Source organism: Uranotaenia lowii, chromosome 1 (genome assembly GCF_029784155.1).
Source record: "Uranotaenia lowii strain MFRU-FL chromosome 1, ASM2978415v1, whole genome shotgun sequence".
NCBI classification, from domain to species: domain Eukaryota; kingdom Metazoa; phylum Arthropoda; class Insecta; order Diptera; family Culicidae; genus Uranotaenia; species Uranotaenia lowii.
The window spans coordinates 42,875,309-42,893,936 of record NC_073691.1 but is presented as its reverse complement, the minus strand read 5'-3'; the positions used below and the strand labels follow the sequence as shown (position 1 = coordinate 42,893,936).

Sequence of the window (18,628 nt, the reverse complement as noted above, 5' to 3'; positions counted from 1 at the left end):
CTTATTGTGATCTTTGTGAACAGCCATTCACAACCGAACATATTATTCTGAATTGTATAAAGTTTAACCATCTCCGCAACTACCACGATTGGGATAGGTTTACAAACCTTCTCGAAATATTCCGAGATTTCGATGAAAACCGGATGAAAGAGGTACTATCTTTCTTGGATAGAACGAAACTAAAAATTTAAAAATAATTGGCAACACTTAAATCGCGCTAAAAGCAGTCAAGTCAAGTTAGTGGTGTTATAGAGTACCATTCTCTGGCCATATCGTCAAAACGAAGAAGAAGAAGAAGAAGAAGACCGTATTTTGTTGTACCTGCTCGTGTGCTGTTCGCTTCTGTTCGAATCGAAGTGGTGCATGCTGAGTTTTAAAGCAAGTAAGTGAGAAATAAAACTTTATACCCTTCTAATTATTGTAATTATAATATCAAATTGTCAATTTTATTTGTTCCAGAAAAAATACCACTTGAATTCAACGAAAGCTCGGGTTACCTCAAATGCATGTCAACTGATTTTCCTACCAGCATTTCAATCGCCGTTGCCGTCGTCGGGGAATAGCACCAAAAAACCAGTATTCGTGAAAATTTATTGAATATCAATTTTTCTTGTGTGGATCAAATAAAATGTATGTGTAAGATATTAAAATCTCTTATCGACAAATATCAATGCTTTTCTTATTGGATAAACAACCATAGAAAAAAGAATGATTGGAAATGTAGGTTTACAGTAAACAAATCAGTTGAAGGCGATGGGAAGTTTACATGAATTAAGCCGTATTGATACATGTAAATACCCGATTCCCTTCTACCCATGCAGTTGCATGTAATGTTACAAGGATTTTTCTAACTGTGCAGGTTTCATGTCTGAAGTCTTATTTCTCAGGTTTCTTGTATTATGTCTCAGATCTTAAGTCCCATTTTTATGTATCATGTCTCAGATCTCAAATAACATGTTTCAAGTCTCTAACCTTATGTTTCATATATCATGTCTCACATCTTATTTCTAAGGGTTTATAAAAAGCGAGTAAAAATCTGTGCTTGGTACAAAAAAACATGTGAACAAGCCGTGTAAAAAATCGTGTGCATTATGATCTGAGCTCTTGCCGAAAACATCACGCAGGTCTACGGTATCGTACATTGTGAAATGACGCTGAAATTGTTGGTGCTTAGGCGACGTTAAGCAAAAGAAACCCGTAGAACCCTAAATAACGAAGGTGAAGGTGAAGGTGTGATGTTGGCGGAGCAGTAGTTTTACATTGCAACGTCACTGTTGCTGCATAGCGCAAGATGGGTCAACATAGATCACCATAACCTAGTTCACATAAGAGCTAAGACAATTTATTCAGTTCAGTAGAACTGAACATAGTTAAATGATTCTTGATATCGTTAAGAACACTTTTACCAACAGCTTTCTCTATTTAACAAACGCACACGCCCTCCCTGCATCGTGTTTTAAATTAATCTTTATTTGCAAAACAATAACTCGTTTCCGCCGACTAGCACACATACACACGCCGCTGCTTAGTTGTTCGTGCAGAAGTACAGGGTGTCACGGATGACGCGGGCGTAGTTGTTGAAGCGCTCCAGTCCACGGTTGATGCACCGTTCAATGCGGGGCAACAGATCGGTCCTCAGATCGAAGATGTCCTGCAGTTCGCGCTCCAGCATCGGCTGGGTGGCGACACGGAAGAAGTATTCGGCCTGTTCGATCTGGGTGCCGACGACGGACGACAGCGATTCGGTGTAGTCGATGGCGTTCCAGTCGATGAATCCACGGACGACGATGTTCTGCAGATCGGTCGAGGAAACCTGGGCGTACTCGAGGGCAGCGTGAACATCGGCGGTGGCACGGGTGATCTCGATGTTGGCATCGCCGGCGCACCGTTGCAGAGCCTGGCCGACCCATTCGATTTCCAGGGCCCAGTTGGCAACGGACACATCGATACAGACCTGAGGAGCATCGGACGCTTCGACGTAGGCTTCGGTGCTTTCCTTGATATCTTCAACCTGAACAAGGGCTTCGTTCATTTCCTCGATGATGTCCCGGTTCAGTTCGATCAGCTGTTCGCTCATGGTGAAGCGCACGTTGTCGAAGGTTCCCTCCATCATCTGGTGCACGGATTCGGCCTGGTACTGGATCTCCAGCAGGTATTCGATGAACTCCTCCTGGCTCTGGGCCAGAGACTGGTTATTTGGGAAAGAACATATTAAGTAAACTTCATATAGAAATCTCCGATCCAGGTTCGCTACGCAGAACTCCATCATCCCTCGACCGACACAAGAGAATGTGGAAAATTGTGGTTTTTAAGGGAATCACAAATTGTGGTTTTAGCTACAATTTTCGATACTGGTATCAACTTAAATTCTAACTAGCGGATTTTCTTGGGTTGAAGATTCAAATATTATTTAAGGCACGTAAAGTCGAGGAGAAATATGTAGCATAAAAAATGTAATGAACAAATTGATTCGGTGAAACTATACAAATTACAATAATATGAATACAAAACAAAAACCATAATGAGTGCCTAATCATCAAAACCAACCAAATATCTCGTTCCAAATAATAATATTAACGCGGTATCAGTATTTTACTCATGTAAACGTTACTTAAAAATTTTGCAAAAAATCATGGATGAGTTTTGAACAAAAACGAAGCTTTTAAGACCCCAGAGTTTGAGAAATTCCAAAATGGCCGCAAATCGACTCTGTCTAATGCTCAACTCAAAATTTTCTGGATTTGGCACTTGCATCCCTCTGATTCTGGGGATCTCCAATCATTTCGATAATGATCAATCAACACGCACTCATATGTTCACTTTGAAAATTTAAGGAAAAAACTTCAGTCACTCCATCTGTATACAGACTTCCAATTATATGATTCACGAATGTTCATAACTATAAACTTGACATGATTTTTTCCACATTTAAATTCCACACTTTTCCGAAATCCCACTTGTGCCGGTAAGTCAGGGGTTCTGCGGCAAATTTCTCCTGGAGTCAATCCGCTTCGGTTTCAGTTTCTACTCACTTGTCCGGCCAAGGCCAGCAGCAAACACACGAAGACAGCCTTCATTTTAATTTCTGAAAACTTAGATTTCCACAGATTCCTTCTAACGGGTTTTTATCGAACCACTTCCTTGGAGGCCTCGGACAAGACTGACCCAAAAGGGGATCCATTTTTAAAATTTTAACTTCCCAGAGCGGGCTCCGAAATCGGTAAATTTGGTTATTTACGCCCCAGTCAGTGAGATAACATACGGCCAATTTCCACCCCCGCTCCTTGCCGGTTCCGAGATAAAGAAACGGCCCCGAAAACACCTTGCTGATAAACCCTCCGACGATGGACGAAGGACCCATCGATTTCTCGGGGGCATTTCGTAACCGAATAGCCACGTCCAAGTTCAGCAACGCTAATCCTAATCATCGGAAATCAAGATCAAGCCAGCAATGGGAAGAAAAAGCAACCCCTTATTACCCTGTTGTTCTTGCAATCCAACAGCAGTTATCGACGAAAGGGTTTTCGTTTTATTTTTCTCTTTTCCCTCGTAGCGGTCAGTCCGATAAAAACAATAGCTGACCGCGGAATATGTGATACAACCAGCACCGGCTGCGTTCCGAAATGTTCCAAACGACGACGATAAGATTAGCGGCCTCAGAGCAGCTTATTGGCTTAGAGGTGGCTGTTATCCCATTGGCGATTTCCGATTTTGAGCTGCGATAACACTAAATAGTCATGCGTGGTGGTCACAGCAATTGAAATGTAATTTATTTCTGATATTGTCCGGGCTGAGCTGATAGGCTAGCTGCAGCTGTATTTCTGAGGCTTTCCAAAATTTCGGAACCACAGAGCTAACCTTGATTTGAAGCTGTAATGAGCCGATGGATCGTTCACTATTGAGGTGAATTGTCTGGTTGAAGTATTCGAAACAAAGATAGTGGCTCCAGAGACCTTTTAGAGGGGGCTCCATAGAGTGGTTAAATAAAACTGGAAAAATATCATTGAAATTACGCCAAAATCGTTCATAGGCCTGGTAGTAGGTCATATGCAAATTTTAGGCAGATCAATGTCGTCCGTATTGTAAAATCCTGGAGATTTGATCGTATTATTTCACAACCCAAAAACCTAGAGTGCTTCAAGGAAACAACAAGGTTGCATGGATGGAAGCTATGGTTCCTCTAGAATCATTTTTTTTCTCTTTTAGACGGGATTTGGGGCGCCACACAGTGCACAGTGGGGATTTTCGAGCCAAAAAAGGTACCCAATTCAGGCAAGAATGCCTTGCCTGAAAAAACAACCATTATTTATGTAAAAACACACGAGGAATCGAATGGTCTACACCGCTTTCTGATAAAATGACTCTTAACGTCTCATTTTGCCCGATTTCCCCTATTTTTTTTGGGTGCAAAGTTATAATTCCGATTGTAGCCATCTACCTTGCAACAAAAAAGTTATACAAACCATACTTACTTATGTAAAAATGTCAGCTGAATCGATTGGTGCACTCCAATTTTTGATTCTACTACGACAAGTGGCTCATTTTGCCTCTTTTCCCATATATTTAAGAATTTTTTTCAAAGAAATGCAGTCAAACAAAGTGTAATCCAACAATTTCTCATCATTAATGATCAGTTTTGGTAGATTTATTCATATTCTAGCTAATCGCGTCACTTTTTTTGTACTAAAATGATTATAAATGGCTAAATATCCCCAACTTCCCCTAGCTTTTTTAAATTTATGCATAAATTTCACTGTAACAATCGAGCGATTCACATACTAATTGCAAAAACCAAGTGATTTAGTGTAAAATTTGTCGCTGAATCGAGTGGTGTACACCGCTTAGTGCTCAGCTTACGAGAATGGCCGCAATCACCCTGATTTCCCCTAAAATCGAGCCAAATGTGAAAAAAAAAATCATTATAACAAATGACAATGTATCATAAAATGCACAAAAATGATTGAAACAGGTGTAAAACTTATTGCTGAATCGAATGATGTACACCGCTTAGCGTTTAGTTGACGAGAAGAGCCTCAATCACCCCGATTTCCCCTAAATTCTTAAAATTTCTTTGAAAAATACATTTTTACAAACGAGAATTTAATTTAACAGATACAAAAAACATTGAATCGGGTGTAAAACTTATTTCTGAATCAAATGATGTACACCGCTAAGCGTGAAGTTGACGAGAAGAGTCACAACTACCCCAATTTTCCCTAAATTTATGCAGTTTCTTAGAAAAAAACATTGTAACAAACGAAAATGCAAATGAACATATGAGAAAAACATTGAATCAGGTGGATAACTTATCGCTGAATCGAATTAAGAACAACGCTTAGCACTGAGTTGACAAGAAAAGTCTTATTTTCCCCAATTTATCTTAGTTTCATTCATAAACTAATACAATATGAACCAAAAAATCGTAGTAACAAATGAGAAAGCATCTAAAAAGGTACAAAAACATTAAATCATATGTGAATCTAACTGTTGAATAAAATAATGGACACCGCTTAAATTCTGTTGATGAATAAAGTCCTATTTTACTCAATTTCCCCTAAATACTTGCAATTTAAGAAAAAAAATCTTGTGCCTTTCGAGAATGCATCAGAAAGGGCACAGAAATAACTGAACCATGTGAAAAACTAATTGTTGAACAGAAAGATGTACACTGCTAAACGTTAAGATGAAGAAAAAAGCCTGGATTACCCCCTTTTCCCCTAAATTTGAAAAATATTTTGTTGAATTGATAATAACTGATATTGGTTCAAACATGATGAGGCTCTTCTCATCGATTCGACAGTAATACTCAAATTCACTCGTTTGTTACAATTTTTTCTCGAAGAAATTATATGAATTTAGGGGAAATTGGGGTGGTTGTGACTCTTCTCGTCAACTTCACCATAGCGGTGTACATCATTTGATTCAGAAATAAGTTTTACACCCGATTCAATGTTTTTTGTATCTGTTAAATTAAATTCTCGTTTGTAACAATGTATTTTTCAAAGAAATTTAAAGAATTTAGGGGAGATCGGGGTGATTAAGGCTCTTCTCGTCAACTGAACGCTGAGCGGTGTACATCATTCGATTCAGCAATAAGTTCTACACCTGTTTCAATCATTTTTGGGCATTTTATGATGCATTGTCATTTGTTATAATGATTTTTTTCCACATATCGCTCGATTTTAGGGGAAATCGGGGTGATTGCGGCCATTCTCGTAAGCTGAGCACTAAGCGGTGTACACCACTCGATTCAGCGACAAATTTTACACTAAATCACTTGGTTTTTGCATTTAGTATGTGAATCGCTCGATTGTTACAGTGAAATTTATGCATAAATTTAAAAAAGCTAGGGGAGGTTGGGGATATTTAGCCATTTATATTCATTCTAGTACAAAAAAAAGTGACGCGATTAGCTAGAATATGAATAAATCTACCAAAACTGATCATTCATGATGAAAACCTGTTGGATTACACTTTGTTTGACTGCATTTCTTTGAAAAAAATCTAAAATTTAGGGGAAAAGAGGCAAAATGAGCCACTTGTCGTAGTACAATTAAAAATTGGAGTACACCAATCGATTCAGCTGACATTTTTACATAAATAAGTATGGTTTGTATAACTTTTTTGTTGCAAGGTAGATGGCTACAATCGGAATTATAACTTTGCACCCAAAAAAAATAGGGGAAATCGGGAAAAATGAGACGTTAAGAGTCATTTTATCAGAAAGCGGTGTAAACCATTCGATTCCTCGTGTTTTTTTGCATAAAAAATGATAGTTTTCCGAAATTTAGAACAGTTTAGGCGATCGTCACAGAAATAGGTACCTTTTTTTGATCAAAAATCCCCACTGTGCAGTGGTTCAAAATCAAAAAAAGTGGGAAAAAATTATTAAAAAGCTTTTTTGTTAAAGATTATTGGCGGAAAGTTGAAAAAATAAAAATTTTAATTTTTTTTCCAAATTTGCATTTTTTTCAAAAATTGCGGAAACGGGGTTTGAGCTTTATACTAGGAAATTGAATATTTTTCAATTAGTTATGAATATTTATGTTAAAAGTAAGTATGGGCTCCTAAATTCCTGTATATCAGTTGGATGAATGCCGATGTCCGCGAGTTCGAGCCCAAGAGTAAACATCGAACGCAGTTCTACCGGATAAGTTTTTCAATAACGATCCGCCAACTGCAACGTTGATAAAGTCGCGAATGCCATAATGATGGTAAAACGACTATAATCGAAACAAAAAAAAAAAAAAGTTGGATGAATATTAAAACTGATGTTTTAATGTGAATTTGCATATGTATTGAAGCAAACAATGCTTGGTTTACTCTGTATAAATATTTTAAAATTTGCATTTTTAAACCAAACAGCGTTCCACTCAATGACTTCGTATTCAAAATATAGCAAAAACTAGCAGCTGATTTTAAGATATGTTTTTGATGAGGCTTTTACCTATCCAACGGTGTATAATTTACCACGGCGATCGACAGCGCAAGCTTTATTTTTGCTTCCGAAAAATAAATAGAGTAAATAGAAATTTTTTTATCATCTAATTTTGGGTTTTCAATCAAGCGAAACTTTATTAGTTCATGATATTACGGACGTTTTTTATCTTCAAACTGTGAATAAGGTTATAATACATCACTTCGATATAAACATTTATAAATTTTTAAAGATTTATATGCTTTTTTAAGTTGTTTTGGCCTGAGAATAAAAAATCCAATCCAAATTTTAAAATCTTGTGTTAAAGTTGTCGTTCATGTTTGTTTCACAGAAGGTGTATAAAAGGTCCTAGAAAATATCTAAATACATCATAACGTTCCTAGAATATTGAAGATTCGATTCTAACATAAAAAATTTGGTTGTCGCTGAATTGAAAAATTGACTTTCTTCCGGCTTTTTGGGGATTTGAACCACTGTGCGCCAGCCTAAAAAGAAACGAACGGGTTTTTGTTGATTTTATTAATGTACTAGGTAGATCGTATTCTAACATTCTTATTAATTATCGTAAAATCAATTATTTTCCTCACACTTTGTTTCAAATAGTAAGCTAATATAAGCAGTATTCCATTTCTTTCTACAAGTAGGACTCGCAAGAAGTCGATTTAACTAAACAAATTATTTCCCTGGATCCCAAATAAATATTTCGAAAAAAAATATTTTTTTTATAAATAACACATAGATTCAAATAAATTTCAACAATTCAGGCTACCAAGAAATATCGTTCCGGGTTCCAAGCCCTCGTCCTCTGGTAATAAATCTAGAATCAAACAGTTTAAGTTGTTTTGTCCTTTCAATGCCATGCAGTTTTCTCGATTCGTTTAAAAAAACATTTATCGCAGGATGATAATAACTCTTTATCATCAGAATTTAATGGGACAAAAGTAAGTGACTAAATATATAAGGAAAAAGAAATAAACTCATCAAAATTCTAAAGTTCTCTATCATTCCTGAACACTTTTGTTTTACCGAGGATTCTTCACTTGCCTCTAAAAATACTTAATTTTGACAATTTGGAGGTACATATTTTGAGAGATTTGGAGATATTGTATGAGGCCCTCGGAGCCGAAGTGACAAAATTGAAAAAAAAAATCTAGACAACCATCTAAAACGAATCCATCGAATCCAAACATCATATGCTGTTTTAATCATAATTTTATTCTACCATATTCTTATGTTTTTAACGAATAGTCACCGTTGATTATTATTTTTATGATGGTTTAATGGCATTGCGGTGAACTTTTTACTACGAAAATTCTTGATAGAAGAACTACAGATTGAAATTAAATGACGGATAGACAAAGCAGATGCTTAATAGAAGAAAATTGAAAGATGTTGAAAATGAGCCAAGAGCATATATTTATGGAAAGCTTCAAAGGTGCGTTCTAGACCCTTTGTCCCGCATCAATTGAATGGCTGAGAGAAGTAATAGCGAGAGGCGCAATTACGTCTAAGGGTCTAGAACGCACCTTTGAAGCTTTCCATAAAAATATGCTCTTGGCTCATTTTCAACATCTTTCAATTTTCTTCTATTAAGCATCTGCTTTGTCTATCCGTCATTTAATTTCAATCTGTAATTCTTCTATCAAGAATTTTCGTAGTAAAAAGTTCACCGCAATGCCATTAAACCATCATAAAAATATTCTTATGTTTTGATCTCGTTGAAAAAATCTTGCAAACGGAAAGCTACATTTTGTTTGGAACCAAAGGGGTATAAGTATAAGTGCAGCACTTATACCCCTTTACCACCAAGCGTTTTATTTATACTTCTTTGCCACCAACACAATTTCAAAAAAGTGGAATTTAAATTTCATTTAAAAAGTATATCACGTTTGAAATAACAGTTTATCATTTCATTGCATTTGCAGATAATTCTAGTGGACAAATTATTATAAATTTAGTTTTATTTTATTCTAATCCCTTTATAAGTGAATCACAAATTCATCTCCAACAGAACGAAATTTCAAAAGAACTCAATACCAAAGTATTTAAAAATCATAACGAGGTGTACTTGTCATTTTGACCAAAAGCAGCAAATGGATTGAGATGTTTTGTCTGTTAGGTATTGAAATCAATGAATGTGGCTTCAGAGACTAGTTCATAGCGGCTCCATAGAGTGCCTCATGACGCATAACTACTTTTCATGATTCTTATTTTAAGTGTTAATTACCAAGTTAAGAGTTAAGTTTTAATTACCAAAAGTGATGTCAGTTGAATTCATTGTATTTCAATGTCTTTTGGCATTGAAATATGCTTCATTCAACAGCTCATAAAATTTTTGCCTGATCAGATACGAAGCTACGGTCTTCGAAAAAAGTTGTTCAACGGAAAATTTTCTTTGGAAAATTTATTAAAAAGCACAAAAACCCATTAGCCTGCTCGGTTCCACAGAAGAAACAAAAATGATGTGATGTCAATTGATTTTTTTTTGTTTTTCAGTTTCAAAAGACATGCCTCCGTTGAACACCTAATAACGTTTTTGTCTAATAAGAAACGAAGTTACGATATCCGATAAACTTGTTCAGCAGAAAATTTTCCGTTCCATAGAAGTAACAAAAATGATGTTGATTTTTCGGAACAAAATATTGAACTTGCCCATACAAAAATAAAAGTTCAAATTTACCCATGTGAACGTTACTTAAAAATTCTGCAAAAAAATAATGGATGAGTTTTTAGCCGAAACGAAGCTTTCAAGACCCCAGGGTTTGAGATTCGAAAATGACGCCACATCGACTCAGTCTAATGGGACATGTAACTGAGACCAGAAACTTGAGACCTGAGCGGGACCTAAATAAATCGTTATTCAACGAGACCTTCATTCGCTAGCAAACACTTTCGGGATAAACCATGCTAATTCGGCCAAACATTGCCACTCTGAAATCTTACTTCAAATTTTCTCTTTAATCAAAACCACATATTCAAGATCCATTGACTGGACAATATCGGTAGGTTCACTTCTCCTTCTTTCTAATCTAAGTTTGTGGCATATCGGCAAATTGAAAATCTAATTAGAGAGCAATTATGATAGATATGAAAATTGATAGGTGGAAAGGTCAAAGCTAGAGCGCTTTGGGTAGAAGAAACGAATAGATGGTGAAATTGTGAGCTTAGGGCATTGTTTCTTATCGACAGCATGAAACTGAATGTGTGATTCTTTACCCGGCATCTGCTGGCTGTTTGTAGTAAGTGACGAAGAAGCCACATTGCTACCCACAACCAGCCCAGAACCAGCCCAGGACGCAACCTCATGTGTTCGACCCATCTGGGCTGGTTGTGGGTAGCAATGTGGCTTCTTCGTCACTTACTACAAACAGCCAGCAGATGCCGGGTAAAGAATCACACATTCAGTTTCATGCTGTCGATAAGAAACAATGCCCTAAGCTCACAATTTCACCATCTATTCGTTTCTTCTACCCAAAGCGCTCTAGCTTTGACCTTTCCACCTATCAATTTTCATATCTATCATAATTGCTCTCTAATTAGATTTTCAATTTGCCGATATGCCACAAACTTAGATTAGAATATATCCCAGCGGCGATCAAAATAAGATAACTTCTCCTTCTTTGTTAAGTTTTAGAACTTTCCCATTGCGTGACGAAATTTTAGTTTCCAGCTGCTCAGACATGGCATGGTCTGTCCAGAATCACCCTCTTGCCTACGAGTACGATCTTACTACAGTTTATTAATGAACTTTTTCCCCGGACGCAACGACCAAGGCACTTCGGAGACCCCTGAGCCCATCGACTCAGTCGCGCTGATTTCTGCCTGCGTCATCAGTCGTCCAGCCTGCAAGTGCAGGAAGGATCCATTTTATGTTGGCCTTCCTCCTCGTGATGAACTCTCCCTTTCCAGTGCACTGCGTGACTGTCAACGTGTTACGCTCACTAGTTCTTCAGCACGCTCTTTTCCGAACCTTGAAAATGTATCAACTTGTACTTGGCCTTCAGCACCGGGACGCGACATATCAGGTCCAACGTAGACCCTTTGCCCTTCGACCCAGTCGCTCAGTTTCCCGCCAGCGCTTCAGTCGTCCCGGCCCTGAGTTTGTCTGTGGCGCAGGGGTTCTCCAGCATGTGAACTTAGGCAAGTATGGTAAATCCGACCGTTTTTCTTCGCCAGATGGTACTCTCTTTTTCAGTGTTCGGGGATCTAGCTCTGCATCGGAATCTTTTAACTCAATAAACTTGTACTATCAAAACGTAGGAGGTATGAACTCATGGCTGCATGCAGACTATCTGCTCGCAAGCTCATGTTGCTATTACGACGTCGTCGCTTTCACGGAAACATGGCTGAACGACCGTACTCTTTCGAATCAGATATTTGGCCCTGACTATGTTGTGTTTCGTAGCGAACGCAATCCACGTAATAGCAAAAAGACCACCGGTGGCGGAGTGTTAATTGCCGTTAAATCGGATCTCCCAGCGTTGCTTATCGCAGTGGCAATGGCGAATTTGCAGTGGTGCTCCAACCATGGTAACTTTTTTTACCCGGATCCTCTGAGTGACCCGGCACTGCGCCACTTGACTTCTCTATAAACAACACTGTAGTTGAGGATGCAGTCATCTCTAAAACAGCAGGCTAAGCTCAATAATTCTTTCTCTCCGGGTCCGGAAGGAATACCTGCTACTTTGCTTGACAGAGCTACCTTTCCTTAACTGTAGAAGGAGACTAACATCTTTCCGGTGTATAAAAAAGGTAAAAGGAAAGATGACAACAATTACCGGGAAATTTCGGCTTTATGCGCAGCAACCAAACTATTCGAATTGGTGGTCTTGGATCAACGAGGTATATAGAGAGGTGGTGAGACAGATCCTATGCAAACGTAGTGGTAAATTTTTTTTTTTTAGTAAACAAAGTTACCATGACTATGGGTGACGTCACTACTGACCCAAGAAAACGCCGTAGTCGACTGTTTACTGGTAATTACCAAACAAACATTCGACAAGTAAGAAATGGTTATTTTTTCCATTCGATACGGTTCCGAAAGATCGAGCCGCCGCCGCTAAAACTATAAGATGGAATCAACGTATTTGGAAACCGAACTCCTGAGATCGATAAAAGTGCTGATAACTTCTTGGTTGGATGCGTTTGTATTTTGTTATTTGGATTATGATTTGAAGGAACGTTTTCAGTTTTGTTGTTTTTGTTTCAATATTTTGAGGGTATGGCAAGCAAAATATATAAAACGAAAGTATGGATGAAGTATCGACCGAAAATTAGCAAATTGATGACCAAACTGATGTACCTGATACTAAGCAACAGGAAAAAATACCATGGACGTGATGTTTGTTAAAGGTTGTTTGCAGGAAATCGTATGGACGAGTCTAAACTAGGTTTTGTGATGCATATCAAAAACTGGTTTCCGGAAAAAGATGTTGCCGTATACGTTGAACAATCTCAAAGCTTTATTGATGGCTAAAATTTCTTTCTTTCAGGTTATCAAAAGGTACGCTACCGGACTTGAGAATTCATTCAGATTCAACATAGAAGTGTTCGTGATTACTTTAGTCTCCATGTCATGTCCTTCAGATGGATTACGAATTGTTGTTATCGCTGGAATAGAATGAAAACATTAAGTAAAATCGAAATTCGATTAAGACTTATTATCAAACGATAATATTTTAATTTCGAGGAAGTTTGCTTCGAGTTGAAAGCATTCATTAAAAGTTAGCCTTTCTATTTTACTTTTACAAAAATCTATCAGAAGACAATACTGTACGCACTGAATAATTGGCCATTTACAGGCAAAACAAAATTTTAAAATTTTGTTATTTAGGATCGAGAACTACGAAAAAAAACTGCTAAGCCGAATGTTTAAGAAAAGAACAGTATTAAACTTTCAGAATATCATCACTTAATGCTTACATTCTTGATTTGCCTATCTAAATATTCGATGGATAACAAACTGTCTAGAACAAAAAAGTATTTACAAAATAAGAAAAAAAAAAACCTCGGAACACTTACTATCTTTCTCTAAATTATTCCGACCAGTATGAAGCAGTTCCTACTTCAATTTGGCATTGGTGATGAACGCTTCGCGGGTAAAATAATTTGAGTCATAATCTTCGGACCGCGGTCTTGCATCATTCCACAGGATTCTAACCAAATCGCCCATCGGCTAGGTTCCTAAAAACTATAATATAAGAGTTTTGTCATAGCATGATGACATAAAAAATACTTACCTGAGAGAAACTGTGGAAACTTAAAAAGATTTCACTTTTCTAGACTTTCATCCCACAACCAAACAAAACGCACCGCGACATGCTTCAAAGATGAAAATTTTCATAATAACAACCAGCAAACTGCTGTTGCCTAGGAAATATTACCACCGTCAGTAGTGACGTAGGCTTTGTTTATGTTTTCATGGTGATCTGCGCCACCTTTCTAGAAATTTATACAGGTTGGTCTTGGTTCCGATTTTCTAGTCTTGTAAGAATATTCGACGATTAACATGGATTCAGCCACAACGCCCCACGACAACTAACCTTCTGAAGTTTACTTCTTACGTTCACGAAAGTTTTGCTGCGGAGTGTCAAACTAACGCTATATACGCCGATTTGTCTGCGGCATTCGACGAAGTCAACCACGATATTGCCATCGGAAAGGTCGAACGTCTGTGGAACTCTTCTTGGTTGGTTCCGGGCTACCTATCTGAACGTAAATTAACAGTTCACACGGGAGACTCTTTCTCCAGACAATTCTCTGCTTCTTCTGGTGTGCCACAGGGAAGCCATTTAGGACCGATTATCTCCATCGACTACTTCAACAATGTGCTCTCACTCCTTGATGACCCAAATCTATTTAACTATTTTACAACATCAACGGCCGATTGATTTCCTACAAAATCAATTTAACCTCTTCGCACACTGGTGTGACATAAATTCTTGACTGAAAGCTGTAATTCAGGACACACACACAAACTACATTGTCGACAAAGCCTCCAGAAGTCTTGAATTCTTATTTCAAGTGTCCAAGGGCTTCAGGACTGTATATTGTCTGTAAAGTTTTTATAGCAGTATTGTTCGCTATTTCTTTGAAAACGCATTAATCAGCTGTTTGGTGTCTTGGTGTCTTTACTACCAGAATGGAGCCGAACGGCTAGAGGTTGTACAGCGGCGCTTCTTGCGATTCGCCATTTGAAACCTGCCTTGACAAGACCCGTTTCACTTGCCAAGCCATTAACATTGATGCCGTCTCATAGACATGGATACTCTTCAAGCCCACAGAAACGCAACCCGAGCCACCTTCGTCGCCGATATCTTGACATCGCGAATCGACTGCCCTCCTCAAAATGTGCGACCCCGTGGACTTGAAAACCAAGATATTCGATTGTATGTTCCCATTGAACTGAAAAAATACGGAGTTAATATCGATATCATCGGTGTTAATCGGTGAAAACATTCAAACGTTTTTCTGAGCACTTCGACTTCGACGTTCCTAGAGATGTTTTCCGAAGAAAAGTTTAAGGTGTATTGAGAACCCGGTAATTAGACTTACTACTTAGTATTCCTTTTATTTTAATTTAAAGTCATCATTTTGACCAATATGTGTCCTGTTGATTTGTAATAAATAAACAATTAAAGAATAATTCTCTTATCCAGTTTATTCCAGAGAAAGTTAAAGGAAAACTTAGTAAGCCGCAGCATGACGAATCCCGTTACAGTTTACCGACAACCAAGCCGTATTTATTTAATTAATTTTTTTCTTCCTCAAACCGCCAAATCATCGTTTCGCCACTTTTTGTTATACAGTTGCGTTCAGAAAAGAATGAAATCGCACATATAGTCTATTCCAGAAATTATAAGCACTGACCACACTATAAGTGTGCTATAAGAGTATCAGCAGCGGTCAGGTGTCAAAGCTATAAGCCCGGTCGAACGCAACCTCATGTGTTCGACCCATCTGAGCTGGTTGTGGGTAGCAATGTGGCTTCTTCGTCACTTACTACAAACAGCCAGCAGGTGCTGGGTAAAGAATCACACAAGCAGTTTCATGCTGTCGATAAAAAACAATGCCCTAAGCTCACAGTTTCACCATCTATTCGTTTCTTCTACCCAAAGCGCTCTAGCTTTGACCTTTCCACCTATCAATTTTCATGTCTGTCTTAATTGCTCTCTAATTAGATTTTCAATTTGCCGATATGCCACAAACTTAGATAAGAACAAAGCTATAATAACAATGTGAGACTGTTAAAGGGTGATACGGTCGAAATTTGGTCAAATGACAACGCGTGTAAATCGGTGAAATCGTTTATTTAAAAAATCAAATTAAATTTCTTTTTCAAGCTTAATTAGTATAAAATTCAGGAAAAATATTCAGTTAGGCTTCCGCTTTTCCAAATCCGAATTGCCGGGCCTTACGCTTAACCCTCTGCCATCAGATTTTGTACAGCCATCTTGTCTTCGCCGCAGAAAGCCAGTTTGCCTTGAACTGCTGCTCGTCCTTAGCAGTTTTGTTGGTCTTCTTTAGGTTCCGCTTGACAATAGCCCAGTGTTTCTCAATTGGGCGGAGCTCTGGCGTGTTGGGGTTGGGAGGGTTCTTGTCCTTGGGAACCACCTGCACGTTGTTGGCGGTGTACCACTCCATGGCCTTTTGACCGTAATGGCAAGATGCAAAATCCGGCCAAAACAGTACGATTTTAGCGATTTTGCCAGCTTTGCCTGCGAGTGCTCGGATTTCCGCGATGCGCGAGCAAAATTTTGATACGCTGCTCTTCTTCCATGGACGGCATTTTGACAACCGAAGAGTGAATTCCAAAATCAAAATAGGAGCAACATTCTACACACACACACCTTCAAAATGAGGGGTGTTCAGGTTTTCTAAATGTAAAATTGAAAGAAATACGTCAAGTGGATATTGACCAAATTTGGACCGTATCACCCTTCATTATTATTGTTATTATTGTAAATTAAATGTTTATGTGAACTCAAAGCATCTGGTCATTTTTATTGAGACTTATAGTGTTTCCGTTTATTAGCAGTGGCAACCTAGTTATCCACGAGTTTTGCCCTAACTGCTGTTATTATGTTCGTTTATTAATTCAGAAGTCTACTAGTTTTGCTCGAGGTTTGAACCTCAAGCAGGCGGTTGCAACTCGTAGAAGTTGTCAGTTTTGGGTGTAAGCATTAGGGTGAGCATAGCAACCATATATTTGCATTGTCCCGGGTGACGATTCTGTTTGTTTATTCAGAAAGAGTTTTTCCCTGCGCCGGTAGAGAAAACGAAAACGGCATTAGTCAAAAACTCCATAAAGGTCGATCAAACGGAGCCCACAACGTTTCATTGAGCTCTGAGAGAGTTATGCCAACAACCGTGTCGATTTGGCGTGAAATCCGTCTATGGAATTTTAACAGAGAGAAGTTAAGTGCGGGAGAAGTAAGAAGTGAGACGTGACAAATGAGACGTCACGTGAGTAGTGAAACATGAGCCGTGAAAAGTGAGATATGAGGCGTGAAAAGTGAGAAATTATATGTTATACGTGAGATGTGAAGGTGAGAAGTTAGATGTGAGAAGTAAGACCCATGTCTCAACTGAGGCATGAAAAGTGACACATCTCACGTATCATGTCTCACTCGTAACGTCTCATGTCTCACTTCAAACTTCTCACGCCTCAATTCTCATGTCTTATTTTCCACGACTTCTTACGTCTCACGTCTTCGCAACGTCTCTTGCATCGGGTCTTAAGTCCCATTTTTCGTGTCTCATTTCAGATCTCATGTCTTAAATTTAATGTCTCAGGTTTTATGCCTCTTGTGGCATGTCTCATGTCTCAGGTCCCATGTCTCAGGTCTCAAGACTCATGTCTTATGTCTTTTAAGGATGGTATCTCAAAATCCCTTACAATTGATCATATCTGGTTAATAATTTGTTTAATCTGATTCACATTTTTGTTGTTTCACTTATTAAAAAAAAACGCTCATTTTCACTCGCAAAAACAATTATGTCAATCTTTAACTATTTCTCTAAGCCTCAATACTTTTTGGAATGCTCGTTAGAGTAAACATCGAACACAGTTGTACCGGATAAGTTTTTCAATAACCGTCCGCAAACTGCAACGTTGATATAAAGTCGCAAATGTCATAAAAATGGTAAAACGACTACAGTCCCCCCACAATCATGGGTCACACACAATTATTAGTCACCGATCATTAAAACTGCTGATATCTAATAAACCAAAAGAAATTATATCATATTATTATTTTTAGTTAATCGACAATAGCATTAAAATGCATTAAAAATATTATTTGTGCGTTTGATAACAGTAAAATTGCATTTTGAATACTTTTTATCAAAGGTGAACTATAAGCTGTGGAACTATCGCATAAAATTCCAATGTTATAAGGTTGACATCTTAAACCGTTAAGCCCCTTATGCGGGTATTTCAAAGATTCAAACCAAATGAATTGGTCGCATATAAGCACAACAGAAGAGTTTACACTTTACAAATAAAACTGAGCGAATGAAATGCGAAAATTCAATAATATTTAGCAAAATAAAAGTGACCCATAATTGTTACAGAATCCACCAAGTTCCACACAATCATGGGTCACTTTTTTCGCAAGCAAAACAAAACATTTCTTGGTTGCTAGCTCAACCCAATTGCCCCTTGAACGTATACTAGCAAAGAATGCCCCTGAATGTTTGCCAGAAACTTGTTGATTTTCATGTTGATATTCGGGTGTTGCCATGGACTTCTATGTGACTAATAATTGTGGGCAATATGACTAATAATTGTTACAAGCTTTAATTTTGACCCATAATTGTGGTTTTGAAAAACGTTGATTGTTTCGGTAAATTATTTTATTTTTTAACAAAATTGGAAACAAAATCATGTTTGAAATCAAACAGGGTATATTTAATGACTAAAATTCATGCAAAGCTTGATGTTTGGTCCACCAACACCCGAATGAACGAACATTTTGTGGTGAAATGATACGTTAAGTGACTAATGATTGTGGGGGGACTGTATAATCGAAACAAAGAAAAGTAAATTTATCCACCTGTAAACTATTGTTACAAAAGCCAGAAACCCTCCCATTGATTTCCCAGACTGCGTAGAGCTGATGTGGCCCAAGAATACACCACCACCCAAGTCAAATTTTTAAAACCACCTATCTATCGCCCCCTCGAAAT

General features: G+C 37.9%; 1 protein-coding gene and 1 long non-coding RNA gene across 2 annotated transcripts; both read right to left on the bottom strand.

Annotated features, from left to right (window-relative positions):
• Window positions 1–1,449: 1,449 nt before the first annotated feature.
• LOC129739927 (uncharacterized) lies at window positions 1,450–3,181 on the bottom strand. The gene is made up of 2 exons (XM_055731477.1): window positions 3,033–3,181; window positions 1,450–2,188 (listed from the first exon to the last, which is right to left on the bottom strand). The coding sequence occupies exons 1-2, from the start codon at window positions 3,075–3,077 to the stop codon at window positions 1,526–1,528; spliced, it is 708 nt and encodes a 235-aa protein (XP_055587452.1). The 5' UTR covers window positions 3,078–3,181; the 3' UTR covers window positions 1,450–1,525.
• A 9,729-nt stretch (window positions 3,182–12,910) lies between these two features.
• On the bottom strand, window positions 12,911–13,767 carry LOC129752867 (uncharacterized). The gene is made up of 3 exons (XR_008738903.1): window positions 13,678–13,767; window positions 13,460–13,621; window positions 12,911–13,048 (listed from the first exon to the last, which is right to left on the bottom strand). It is a non-coding gene; the product is annotated as an uncharacterized LOC129752867 (long non-coding RNA).
• Window positions 13,768–18,628: the final 4,861 nt, after the last annotated feature.

Bases quoted from the DNA above. Each gene is read 5' to 3' on its own strand.
- LOC129739927 (XM_055731477.1), bottom strand. From the start codon at position 3,077: ATGAAGGCTGTCTTCGTGTGTTTGCTGCTGGCCTTGGCCGGACAA. The intron at 2,189-3,032 runs GTGAGTAGAAAC...CCAAATAACCAG, and splicing joins TGCTGGCCTTGGCCGGACAA to TCTCTGGCCCAGAGCCAGGA.